The sequence below is a fragment of the Nicotiana attenuata genome, chromosome 11 (genome assembly GCF_001879085.1).
Source record: "Nicotiana attenuata strain UT chromosome 11, NIATTr2, whole genome shotgun sequence".
Classification (NCBI taxonomy): domain Eukaryota; kingdom Viridiplantae; phylum Streptophyta; class Magnoliopsida; order Solanales; family Solanaceae; genus Nicotiana; species Nicotiana attenuata.
The window spans coordinates 44,241,095-44,254,407 of record NC_031999.1 but is presented as its reverse complement, the minus strand read 5'-3'; the positions used below and the strand labels follow the sequence as shown (position 1 = coordinate 44,254,407).

The following is a 13,313-nucleotide window of genomic DNA, read 5'->3' as shown; positions in this document are numbered from 1 at the left end:
CTATTGGAATTCGTAAATATAATATGCTAGAGTTTTATGCGCATTAGCTTGAATTAATGATATTTTGATTCAGGTTTTATCTCTACATTAAATAGTGGCTATTTCTCATTTATTTTGCAAATATTGGCTATTTTTCAAATACTAGTCAAAAAGCTAGCTAGCACATGCTATTTTAAAAAATAGCTGCTATCGCTAAGCCCGTCTCCAACTACCATTACCAATTTGCAATTATAGCCAATTCTTTTGATTCTCATTACTTCTCTTCTTCTTCACCAGAAAACTTAACCCCTTCCTTTCGATCGCAAAAGCTTTCAGTATTTCGCCCGGTGAAATTACCTCTCTCTTCTCCCAAATCTGTGAGTAAAATAACGATTATGCCCTCGAAGCTCTTTTTTCTTTATTTTTCAATGTTGCATTTTTTTTACCTCCTTTGCTATGATCATAATTTCACGTTTAATTAATTGCGTTTTTTACTGTTGTTGTGGGAATTGTTGAATGTGCGATGATACTTGTTAATAACAGCTGTGATTACAACTTCTTTTTTTTTTTTTTTCAAAATGCTTGAAACTGTGTAATTGATCTTAGAATTCAGTAGGTTAAAAGTTAATCCTCTTGAAAACTGGGGGTTTGATTATGGAATTTAATGGACAAAACTAAAATCGGAAATGCTGGTGTTAATTTCGTGTTCTTGTGGTGACTAATGACTTTTTGACGTGTAACGAAAAAAGATAGAGTGCCATTATAGTTGAAGTTGTGTGAATGATCAGTTTAGCATTCCTGTTTCTATGCAACATTGATGATTTGCTGAACTATGTTTATTTCATATATTCTCTCGTAGCTAGCACGAAAAAGATACGGATAGAATGAGTCAAAACACGAGTAACAAAACTTCTCCAGTTGGAAAAGGGTTCTATCAGTTGAGTCAGAACTCGTTGAGTTTGAGATTCAGTCGCTCCGATTTGAGCAGAAACAATTGAGTCAGTGGGGTTTCCCATTCGAGGTTGTCTGGTCGTACCTTTGTTTTCTGGTCGGTGGTTCCTCTGTGTTAATTTTGTTCGTATTTCAATCAGCGGCTCTCAGATCTGTTCGGTTTTTGCTTAGAGGTCCATGTATATTTTTAAAGCATCGAAGGAAATCCGATTTTGCTACTCTAAGGTCCATTCTTAACTTGATCTTTTAAATGTAAGTAGTTTCTGTTCTAATTATATTTCAAATCTTGCTTTGGTTGATCTTTGTAGCTATTATGTTGATTGTGATTCGTTAGTTGAACTAGTACGTATATTGAATAGTTTTGCAAATCTGATTTCTTGAATGGAGATTTGAGTGGAATACATGCTGTTAAGAGTTGGAATATATGCCACATCATGTTTGTTTTATTTTTCCTTGTTATTTGGGTTTAATTACTCACGTTTGCTGCGTTTCCATAGTTCGTTATCTGCTAAGTTGTTCGTTCCTTACATTACTGGATCGAACATGTAGTTGGATAGGTTTGAAAGTTTTTAAAAGAGAAGAACGAAGCGTTTGACATAAGTCATGAGGTGCTGGATACTAAATGAAAGTAAAATTGGGTTTAACATATTTTATTGCGTTACTTTAATTGTTTAAAATCACTTGGAGCATGTACTAGGCCGTCACACATGGGTAGGCAAATCTAGGACGTGATGCATGTTTGAATTGGATAAGGTGAAAGGTTGTCCCATAGTTAATTATTTTTGCAGGCCAAGGACGAGCAACTTCAAGGAAGTGTTGTGTAGGATAGTTTAGATTTATTCTATTCTTTTTCTTTCTTTTATTAGGTGGGGACAATCTTGAAGCCTTTTATTTTGTGTAATTTTGTTTGCGTGGTCTCAATTCGAGTATTCTTTAAAGCTAACTTGATCAAATATGCAATCATTATTTTTGTGGGACTTGGGGAATACCTTCTCCCCGAGTCACATGAACCTCCTTACCCAGAATTTTCTGCTTGCATACTAGTTTTGGACTCAAGTGTGTTTTTTAGCGGATATATTTAAATGGTGACTTGGCACACCGAAATCTAATGTCAAGTGGCGACTCTGGAGAAATCCCTTTGAATACAATATTTGGTCACTTTCACAACTGAAAACTCTTTTGCTCTCAAAAATACTTTTATCTTCTTAATGAGGTAAAAAAGGGGTGTGATAGCACATGAGACCTCATGGTTCTCAAGCCACTTCATTGACCACTAGGCCCCACACTCTTGGGTGCAAATGTAAGCAAACGAGAGGCATATGTGATGCTTAAGATATTTTGAATACCCTTGACCACTGGTACTTTCTATATTAGGAAATAATTAACTTTAGATGTCGTTTTTTTTCCTTCTAATGGCATGCTTTTATAGCCATAGTAATGTCATGGCAGGTTTAACGCTACGAGTTTCAAAAGTTTTCTTTTTCCCTTCCACTCCATGTCGAGTCAAACTTTGCCACATAAATTGGAACGATGGAGCAGTTATCTGATCTAGGTGACGTGAATTTTCAATTCACATCCTCTTCATTTAGGAGTCATGTTAGTAGTTGAAGTGAATCTTCAATTCACATCCTTTTAATTTAGGAGTCGTGTTAGTAGTATTTCAATTATTAGTTCATATCTGATGCTTGATGTGTGCATCTGCAGATTGGTTTATTTGCCTCTTTGACTAGAGAGTGTAAATTCCCCTCTGCTGGTACTAAACAAGAATTCCAGCAAGGAATATGGTATGGAAGCAAGCTTTGTTTTAAATATCTACATTACATTGACGACAATTATCTCTTTGACAGTTGATAGTGTGATTAAGGCCATGCATGATGAAAATCACTGTTCTCTTTTACTTTGGTAGTTAAACTTGCACCTTTTTCATGGTATGGTGCACTAAGTGAGCTAAGTGGCTTACATTTCATATGTTTTTCATTCCACTGTTATTCATTATGTAGACTTTGGTTTCAAAGAGAAAGAAACAAATAAATAATTGACAAATAGTATTATCATGTTTCCACCATATCTTGGCAATGAGGATCTGTTACTGATCGACTACGCGGGATCGATTGGCGGTGTTTTCTTTGATTTGTACTACCTTCAAAAGTGTATAGTCAAGTGGTGGTAAACAACAGGATAAGCGATTTAGAGGCAGTGGACCTGATACGATTCAGATACACAAAAGTGGAATAATACCTAATTAAGTGTGTAATGAAAATAACATGATAGAAAGTCCAAACGGGAATTGAAGAACAGGAAGAATCCCAGGCTCTGAACGTCTATGGTAATAGATGATATATGAAATCAATCATCCCCGAAGAACGACAAGAAAGAACCAAAGATATAAGGATTTATAAAAGAAAGAATTACCGTCAAGATTCAAGCTTGATAGTAATTCCAACGTTTAATCCAAACACAGAGGATTACAACCTCACGAAGATTTTTATCAATTTTGGGTAGACGTTCCTTTTGACCGTTCGTGATCTTCTGTAATATGCTCTGTGATATCCGGGGCCATATGAGCTCTCTATTTGTGTTCACTATGAATTTTCTGTGTTCAACTTCAATGTATATCTCCTTTGCATTTAATCCACTCTATTCTTTTTATTTTACAGGGTGTCTTAACCCCAAACAGTCAGCCCCATTTAATGCTGAAACCTGATCTTGATTCAATTGCAGGTTTATCACTCCAGTTTTGTTGATGAGGAAGGAGTTAGTAAAGCTTGTGGATGCCCTTTATTACCTCTGAAAAGCCATATAAAGGGACCTGCTCCAGTTTCAGAACAAGGTTAGTCGTGAGTCTTATCTTTCCAATGGCAATGTCTATACATTCTTACGGTTTGATGCTTATCTTATTTTTGAGCAGATACAACTGATATTGTCGATGAAGCAATCACATTCTTCCGAGCAAATGTCTTCTTCAAAAACTTTGATATTAAAAGCTCATCTGACAAGCTACTTATCTATTTGACATTGTATATCAACATCGCTCTAAAGAGACTTGAAGGCTGCAGAACTTTAGCTGAAGGAACCAAGGCTATCATCAACCTAGGTTTGGAAACAGTTCCTGTACCTGGAGAGTCAGGTTTTCCCTTCCCGGGCTTATTTACTGCTGCCCAATCTAAGAAAGAAGCAGGTAGACTGTTTGATGAACTAAGAAACCCTCTTTTTTCTATGTGAATAAACCACCAATACATGATTTCGGTTGATTTTGAGTTCGCTATTTTGCTTCCATTTTGTCTTTTGAGGTTTTAAAATGAAAACAAACAAGTTCATAGCTTATAGTTTTTCAGTTATTATATCCAAGTCTAATTTTGCCAACTTAATTCTTCTGGAATTTCCAATTACACTACATTTGAATGCTTGAATCCTAACTTTTTACAACATTGCATCTGATTCTAAGTGGAGAAAGATTATACGAGCTAGAAGACTTTCTTAACACTTAATAGGGTAATAAAACTTGGGATCAGCAATCTCTTTCTTAATAAGTCAATGTCGGTTGATGGAGCGAAAACACTTCCTGGTGTCAATTTCGGAAAAAGGAAAGAGCAAAACAAAAGACTTTTGGGAACTCCATTATCTCTGTGAGTTTGATGTGCTTTATCAATTTTCCCGAGCATTGGATATCCAGACCTGTCAAAAATGCAACCTTTATTTTAGTCCATTGTCCTCTTTCCTGTGCAGCCTCCAATCTGAAACCACACAGCAAACCTTGTCTTTTTCTCTCCTGTCAATCTTCTCCTAAACCATTTTAATTCCTCCTATCTGAACTCTCTAATTTTAACAGAAGGTTCCATTCTGGTCTTGATGGAAGGTTTGTTTGTCTTTGTACAACCACTAATTGAGAGTTATGGGCTTGTATCTCTGTTTTCCATGCTAGGATGGTTCCACGACTAATTTAGTAGAAGTTGGATTAAAGGAGTTAAATACCTTGAGTTCTTTTACACTTTGTATACAGGTCAAGTCCCGCTTGGGTGTTGTTCTAATAAAATTGTATTCTGTTATAAAAGAAAAATTGGACTACCAATACACTACTCTGTGTAGTAGTATTGGCTCCAAACCCTGTCAACTATGGCGCTCCTTGAAAAAGTACTTCGGCGGAATTAGAACCTAAGTATGGGTGTTAGTGGCAACTCATAGCCCCTCAATGGCTTTTTTTGAAAAAGAGAAAGAACACCTGACTTAAATTTACTTGCCAATAACCATTGTGATCATAGGAGACAGTGAATAGTTGTCATCTTATGAGCTGATCATTAGCAGTCTGTCAGAAAATTGTTGCTAACAATTTGGAGATCGCTTGGGTCGTTCTATGCATCTATGTCTAGCTTTTCAATCTCCTCCTATGCCCCTAAATTGTTCCAAAAGTATACGAACTAATGTTATTTTGGAGGAGGAATCTGATGGGAGGAAAGAGTTGCTGTGTCTTTCCAGCTTAGGGTCTCTGAAGTTGACAGGTTGATCGGGTTTAGTAAGTAAATGGCAATTTTTTTTCTTTTTCTCATATACCTTTTTTCTTTCCTTTTTTCCCTTACTCTTTTCAGCTTAATGTAACTGTAAAATTCTTGTTAGAATAACTGCAAACCGCTTTATTTTACTTTCTATGTGAAAGTTGATGTGCTATATTGCCCATTTATGCTGTCACGCCTGTTTCGAAGCATATAGTTTGATTGTATAGTGGAATTATTAGGCACATCCTTTATCATGAATTTCCTATTCTTTTTCTCCTGTTAGGGTATATTGAAATGTTGTAGCACCTCTGTTGGTGACACTTTTGCAATGTTTGGCAACTGACTTCCAAAATGATTGTTCTTGTTATAATGTCTCTTACTTTTGTTCCTCTTTTGCTTTAATAGGCATCAAGATGGCATTTTGCGTTTGTTCTATCTCCTCAGAAAACTGTATACCTCAAATATAGACAACATTTACTCTTTTTGTGATCTTGTTCTTTTTCTTCTTTTCCATTGTATTTGTATGGCTCTTAGACTGATGGTTTCTAATCTTTTTGTTTGGCTTGTCACATTTGAACTCAGAACTATTCAGGAATTATCTGAGGCAAATAAGGGAGGAAACTAGTGGGAGATTATTAAGTGTTGCTTATCGACATAATGGAACTCCTAACAAATGGTGGTTAGCATTTGCCAAGAGAAAGTTTATGAACATGATTCTTCCTTGACTAAGTTTCTGCTGTTGATCAGAGCTTCAACTTCTGCAGAGGATGATTTTACTGCTACGGAATTCGTAGACTACCTAGTGAGGTTTGTTTGTGATGAACAATGACTGGTGATGCACAATGTTTTTCAGGACCAGACTTTCTATAGGAGCATCTAATATGCTTATCCAAAGAATTGCTTTTTGGCTCATTTCATGTGTTATCAACGAATAATTGAACCGAGAACGCATAATATTACCTACTTTGTGCACTTTGTAAAGTACTCACTCTACTTGTAATTGCTCAAGTAGTGGGCATTCATACAGTCGACTCCAACTTGCTTGGGGTTGAGGCATATCTGTTATTGTTGTAATTGTAGTTGCTTAAGCTACATATATTGTTAGTGTAAATTGTGTGAAAGAAGTGTGCACACCAAAATGACCCAATTTGCAAGAAAGGGATTTAGACAAAGATATTTGTGGGCCAACTAGATATGAGTCTTTCCTATTCAAGTAATAAAATATGTATTTTGATGATGTTGAATCAAATAAAACAATGCAAAATACTACTTCTGTCATTCGGTTACTCTCAAGAGTTGAAAATGATATTTGTTGGTGGATAAAAGTCTGATTGTTTACATGTTATTATACTGAAACCCTTGCAGCTGGATCTCCTCTCTTTTCTTTTTTAATTAATATATTTAAAAGGAACTTTAGTCATTCCAATTTTGGAAAAAATGACAAGTAAACTTTGGTGACCTTGAAATTCTTCTCAAATTGACATGGTTGTTTATAGGCTAATTATGGACACATTCTTGTGTGATTTGTGCATAAGCTGCCTTTACCCATGCGGTCATGCATGGTCCTTTGCCTCTTTTCCAGTGGCAAAATTTAGAGACGGAGTCAGAATTTTAACATACACATTAGCTCCCACCCTAGCATAGTCGACCATTGTATATAGTCGAGTTTGTAAACTGATCACGCACAACTCTAGTTCTAAAAAGGATAAGCGGTCGCTGTAAATATAATCCGGTCAACAAGTCCGGAGTCGAATCCCACAGAGAACTAAGGCTTAGCTACAATTGTTCAATATTGCTAAGAAACACAAGTCCAAACAATTTCCTGGTTATAAAGATTATAATGTTTGTTTCTAACTAATTAACTAACAACTATTATAAAGCAGTAAAATTATCAACTAACAAGGATGAAATTTTAGACAAGACTAAGGAGGTCTAGAGTTATGATTTCCCCAATTGTCGGAATCCTTCCCGCTACGTCTTCTGTAATTTCGCCTACGTATTCTCTACCGACCGTGAGTACTTTGGGTGTCGTAGCTCTCTCTCTCTCGAGCAACTACCATAATTTACTAGATATATTCTCTCGAACTATGCTAGCTGGCACTAATTCACCGCTCACAATGATGGCACCAAGGTTTTGTTATCCCTAACCCCACCTTTAAACCCTCCGTATTGACCTCTCACATACGTTAGGAGTGATGTTGTTCAACAACTACCTAAATGCGTACTCTCTCTCTCGAGCAATATACACACTAAATAGCCACAGTTAATTTATGGTCATTCAATCAACAACAATAAATACGTAGTTGAGCAAACAGAGAAATCCAACGGCTCAATTATTTAAAAACATAATAAGAATTCATCCTACAAAAGGTTCCATCAAAACCCTAGATAACGAATTAGTTATTCATAATAGTATGCACAACTACAATACCAGAATTCATAACCAATAATGAAAATAGGAAGAAGGAAGTGAAAAACTCGTAGAAGAATTCTCCGCCCTGCTCCTACTGTGTTCTTGCCTCCTTCGGTTGATAATCCTCTCTAAAAACGTCCCTTTCCTCTTAAAAGTGAGCTTAAAGACTATTTATATGGGATAGGGTTAGCATGGGGGCAAAATAATACAAGCCCACTTCGAAATAACCTTTTTAGGATAGTTCCTTCACTTTCCCGTGCACACGCGAGAGTGGACGAGCGAAGTTCTTCTCTTTTTCTTTCCTTCTAGGTCTCTCGTGCACTTCCATGCCTTTTTACCATAATCCGCTGTTTTTTCTCAAGCTTTTCCTCAGGTAGCTCGTTCACTCTCTCGTGTGCACGCGAGAGTGAACGAGCAAAGTCCTTATTTTGTCTTTTGGTCTCGAATCAACTTCTTTTGATCACATTAAGAATGCACGTAATGAGCATAATTCACTACAATCATGTAACCTAGTGTAATCACACAAGTTATGAGATGAAAGTACACCGAAAAATATGCATTTTTGCCCGTTTATCATGCACCTTCATTGTATAAGTTGAACCCTATTTGGAAATTTGCATAGGCTCAAATGAGATTTATCATGAATTGTCTAATTTTACACTTCCTGTCAGTTTATCACAATCCTCCTCCTTTATACGGGGAAAAAAGAAACTAAAGAAAAGAACATCATTATAAACAACAAGCAATCATATCTTGGGGCAAGTGCACATATAACCATTATTAGGGATGCTGTTTAGAGATTAACCACTACTTATTTTCTCCTGAATTTTTAAACTGAAAATCTTAACTTCCGGACGATTCAGAACATTTTTGTCCTGAAAATTTGAACTGAAAAACTGAAATTCAGGATGCACTGTTAATTCCTAAATAGCAGCCCTTTAGAGTGGCTACCTGGTGTCATTTCTACATATATCTTACTACAATATACCAAAAAAAGACACTATTTACCGACAACTAGCGATTTTAGTCATGCTACCAAAAATTATCAATGATTAACAACATTCAAAAAACATAGGTAAAAAGAGATTTTTTCAATGGGTATTCTTGCAATTCATTGAAAACACATAGATGAGGCAATATACAAAATTTGATGAAGTTTGAAGGTGAGTTAGACTAGTTTGGAGTCAAAGTTCATTATCAATGATATAAATATTTAAAAAATAGAGCAAAAAAGGATTTTTTTTTTAAATAGGTATGGTTGGAATTTGTTGAAAACATATAGATGAGGCAATATACAAAATTTGAGCAAGATTGGAGGTGATTTGGACTCGTTTGGTATCAAAATTCGTAGTTAAAATCGAATTTAAAAGATTCTTCTACGACACATGTATCAAAAATGTATCATGTATGTGTTAGCTTCAAGGTTTCACGTATTTTGATGATAACAAACCCAAATAATTATTAATCAAAGAATATTTACTTGTGGTAATCTTATTCTTGTACAGGAAAGAAAATGCTAGTAAAGATCCAAACAAATATGGGAAAGAGAATATCATGTGAAGAATTCATCAAGGAAGATTATTTTCAGAGATTTAATCTAGAAGGAATAATATTTGAAAGTGAAATTTCAAATATTGAATGGCTTACTACAATATCAGAAGAAGAATCTATGAAAATTATGGATGGAAAGCTTTTCAACAACTTGAAAGGAAAGTTGCTAAAATCATGGAGAAGATCTATTATTTTGTGGAAAGAAGATACTATATGGAAAAGATACTACAAGGACAAGTAAGAATATATTTTCTATGGAAAGAAAATATATTATGGATGTAGTACAATCTATTTTATGGAAAGAGATTATTTTTCAAGACCTACTAAAGGAACATTGGAGAATTATGGAAGAATGCTTCCTAAAGTTTTGGACAAGATCTACTGCGTATGGAATATTCTTACTACAATATTATAGTAAGAAATTATATCTCCAAGAACAAAGAAGAGAATCACAGAGGATGAAAAGAAGGCTTATTGAATATAAAAAATATTGCACAAGGAAGTGAAGGTAGTAATGGATCGCGTCTTTGCTAATTAAGGAAGTACAATGGAGCAGCAATCAAGAGGCATTTAAGGTATTCCAAAGAATGCAAAAGATCCTTAATTAAAATGGTCCATCTCAAAAGGAAAGCTTACATTGGCAGGAGATATCCAAGCAACGGTCTAGAGATCTGAAAGAAGTTATTACCCCAAGATTCAAGGAAGCAATCATCTAACAGCTACAAGGAAGATTGGAATAATCTTCAAAAATCCAATTCCAATCTTCAAAATTCCCTTGGATTAAGCAATTGCCAGAACAAGTTGAAAGGGGTATAAATATACGAGCTCTATGAAGGAAGAAAGTACGCAGCCTTCTATACAATTGTCTATCTAACTACAAGTTCTTTATTCTACTCTTAACAAGCATTGTAATTCACTTTAGTAAATTTACTGTGTACCCAAAAGAGAGAAGAGAGACAGAAAAATATTGGAGAGGCAGTGTGTCCTAGAGGTTGTGTTATTGTTCGTTTCTTTGGTGAGCGAGTAAAAACCAAAGGGTCGTTGTTGGTGAGCTAGTGAAAACCAACCCTGTCGGCGTTGGTGGTGATCGCTGAAAATCACAAAGGTTGTACTCAATACAATTTACAAAGAGCTCTAAAAGATAACACTCTTGCAACCCAAGAGGACTGGATTAGGATACCACATTGGTTCCGAACCAGTATAAAATTCCTGGTGTCATTTACTTTATCTCTCTCGTATTATATTCTGTTCCTTTACTGTCTAGTGTGATTAATGAAAGTACAAGAGGGGGGGTAATTGTAGCCTTTTTTAAATTTCTAGTCGACTACTCTTCAGACCTAGTCGACTTATGCGGAGACAGCCTGCACAGAACTGTTAGTCCTTTCAATTTAAACAAGTGTTAATCACAATAAACAGTAAAGGAAAAGAATATAATACGAGAGCGATAAAGTAAATGACACCAGGAATTTTATACTGGTTCGGAACCAATGTGGTATCCTAATCCAGTCCTCTCGGGTTGCAAGAGTGTTATCTTTTGGAGCTCCTTGTAAATTGAATTGAGTACAACCTTTGTGATTTTCAGTGATCACCAACGTTGACAGGGTTGGTTTTCACTCGCTCACCAACAACGACCCTTTGGTTTTTACTCGCTCACCAAAGAAACGAACAATGACACAACCTCTAGGACACACTGTCTCTCCAATATTTTTTTGTCTCTCTTCTCTCTTTTGGGTACACAGTAAATCTACTAAAGTGAATTACAATGCTTGTTAAGAGTAGAATAAAGAACTTGTAGTTGGATAGATAATTGTATAGAAGGTTGCGTATTTTCTTCCTTCATCGAGCTTGTATATTTATAGCCATCTCAACTTGTTATGGCTATTGCATAACCCAAGGGATTTGACCGTTGCTCATTTATTTGTTTCCATAATTTGCAGCTCCAGCACTTGTATGAATATGGATAGTATGTTGACTTGGCACTCCTTTGAAAATGGATATGGGCATCTTTGCAATATTGATTTCCTTCCTTGTTTGACTTCATGTACTTGGACAGATCCTAATTGTCTCCACTTTCCTTTCTTGAATATGTAATTCTTCATTGAGTACCAGCATAAGAATCCTTGTGTAGAGGATTCTTTTTCTTTTATGATAGTAGAATATTTTCTCTTTCTTGGTTGATCTTCTTTACAGAACTTTGCATTTCATAACTCCATCTCCACGTGCATTTTCTTCCATAGTCTTGATTCATTATTCATGAATTTCCATAAGAGCAATAGTCATTCTTTATATGGAACTCAAACTTATTTCCATACATTATTTTCTTTCCATACCAAAGGGCAAATGTAGTAAGAATATTTTCCCATAAATACTAGTAGCATCTTTGAACTCCTTTTGGAAATACTCCTTTCTTGATCTTGAAAAATAATCTTCCATAATATAGATATAGAAAATATATTCTTCTCCTATTATATTGAAAATATTCCTTTCTTGATCTTGGAAAATAATCTCTTTTCATAGTATAGATTGTACTACATCCATAGTATATTTTCTTTCCATAGAAAATATATTCTTCCTTGGTCTTGTAGTATCTTTTTCATGTAGTATTTTTCTTCCACAAAATAATGAAACTTCTCCATGATTCTAGCAAGCTTCCTTCCATGATATTGAAAAAATCTTTCCTTCAGTAGAGATTTCTACTAGAAGTGCAGTAAGCCATTTCACATTTTAAATTCAATTCAAATGTTTGAATCTTGAAGGTAATTATGGAATATTTTCCTTTCTGGATTTTCTGAATCCTTGCCCTTGATAGCTAGAAGATTCTTCTTTCCATATAATAAGCAAAATCATCCCAATATATCTTCAATAGCATCCGTAGTAAATGCTTTATTCTTCAACTTCATAGTAAATTAAGATTACCATGATCTCCACCAAATACCTGTACAAAAATAAGATTACCACAAGTAATGTTCTTTGATTAATAATTATGTTGGTTTGTTATCATCAAAATTAATACGTGAAACCTTGAAACTAACAATTAATACTTGTTTAAATCGAAAGAACTAACAGTTCTGTGTAGGCTATCTCCACATAAGTCGACTAGGTCTGAAGAGTAGTCGACTAGAAATTTAGAAAGGCTACAATTCACCCCCCCCCCCCCTCTTGTACTTTCAGTATGTATCTCACACACATGTATACATGGATATGCATGCGATACACATATAATACATGTCATACACAAATGATACATGGTGTGATGCATATATCATCTTTTTCCATGTTCATCTTCTACTTTAAATTTTCAATTCAAACCATCTCAAAACTCCACCAAATCATCCCAAGAACTGAGGTTCAAACTTCTTAAGATGTACCCAATCTATTTTAATAACACCCACTCAGATAAAAGCAAAAGTTTAACCTTTTTTTTTTGCTACAATAACTAATTGGCTAATATTAATAGTATTTGACTATTATTAATAATATTTTATGAATTGATCAATTTTTAAATAAGCTGCTTATAGAGGAGCATAGCTGGTAATTTCTTAACTTAATTATTCATCTAATAGTATTTGTATGGCTTAGGCTTGCTTAGTTGGTGAGTTGCCTCCTGTTCTAGTCACTTGAAAGTTTGAGTCACACATGAAAGAATGCAAGGAACAATTATTGATTTCTTGGGGAGAAACAAGGTAAAAGAAATACTCTCTATCACCATTTTAGATGATATGTTTTCCTTTTTGGTGTAATTCAAGAAAATTGTATTTTTTAATATATTATAAGACTCTTTAATTTGAAATTTTCTATTTTATCTTAATAATCTACTCTTATAACCATAGAAATATCATGTTTATACTAAAATTGGATAACAATTAAATTTATACGCGGTTTTAAAGATTCATGGTTTGATTCAACACAAATAATCAGGAATATTAAAT

At 34.8% G+C, this 13,313-nt stretch overlaps 1 protein-coding gene across 3 annotated transcripts; it reads left to right on the top strand.

The window, feature by feature from the left end:
• Window positions 201–6,686, top strand: LOC109234431 (actin-related protein 2/3 complex subunit 3). 3 transcript variants are annotated; one of them, XM_019400416.1, is made up of 6 exons: window positions 274–356; window positions 2,380–2,482; window positions 2,635–2,714; window positions 3,652–3,760; window positions 3,839–4,108; window positions 6,003–6,686. In XM_019400416.1, exons 3-6 carry the CDS (start codon window positions 2,712–2,714, stop codon window positions 6,143–6,145), a joined length of 525 nt encoding a protein of 174 aa, XP_019255961.1. In that variant the 5' UTR covers window positions 274–356; window positions 2,380–2,482; window positions 2,635–2,711; the 3' UTR covers window positions 6,146–6,686. The 3 variants fall into 3 exon arrangements, with proteins under 3 accessions (XP_019255960.1, XP_019255961.1, XP_019255963.1); XM_019400418.1 differs by lacking the exon at window positions 2,380–2,482 and adding an exon at window positions 1,071–1,182; XM_019400415.1 differs by lacking the exon at window positions 2,380–2,482 and having other exon boundaries at window positions 201–356.

What these genes read in the sequence shown, in the direction of transcription:
- LOC109234431 (XM_019400415.1), top strand. An exon ending in TGCTCCAGTTTCAGAACAAG is followed by an intron (nt 3,761 to 3,838) that starts GTTAGTCGTGAG and finishes ATTTTTGAGCAG; the next exon opens with ATACAACTGATATTGTCGAT. An exon ending in CCAATCTAAGAAAGAAGCAG is followed by an intron (nt 4,109 to 6,002) that starts GTAGACTGTTTG and finishes ATTTGAACTCAG; the next exon opens with AACTATTCAGGAATTATCTG.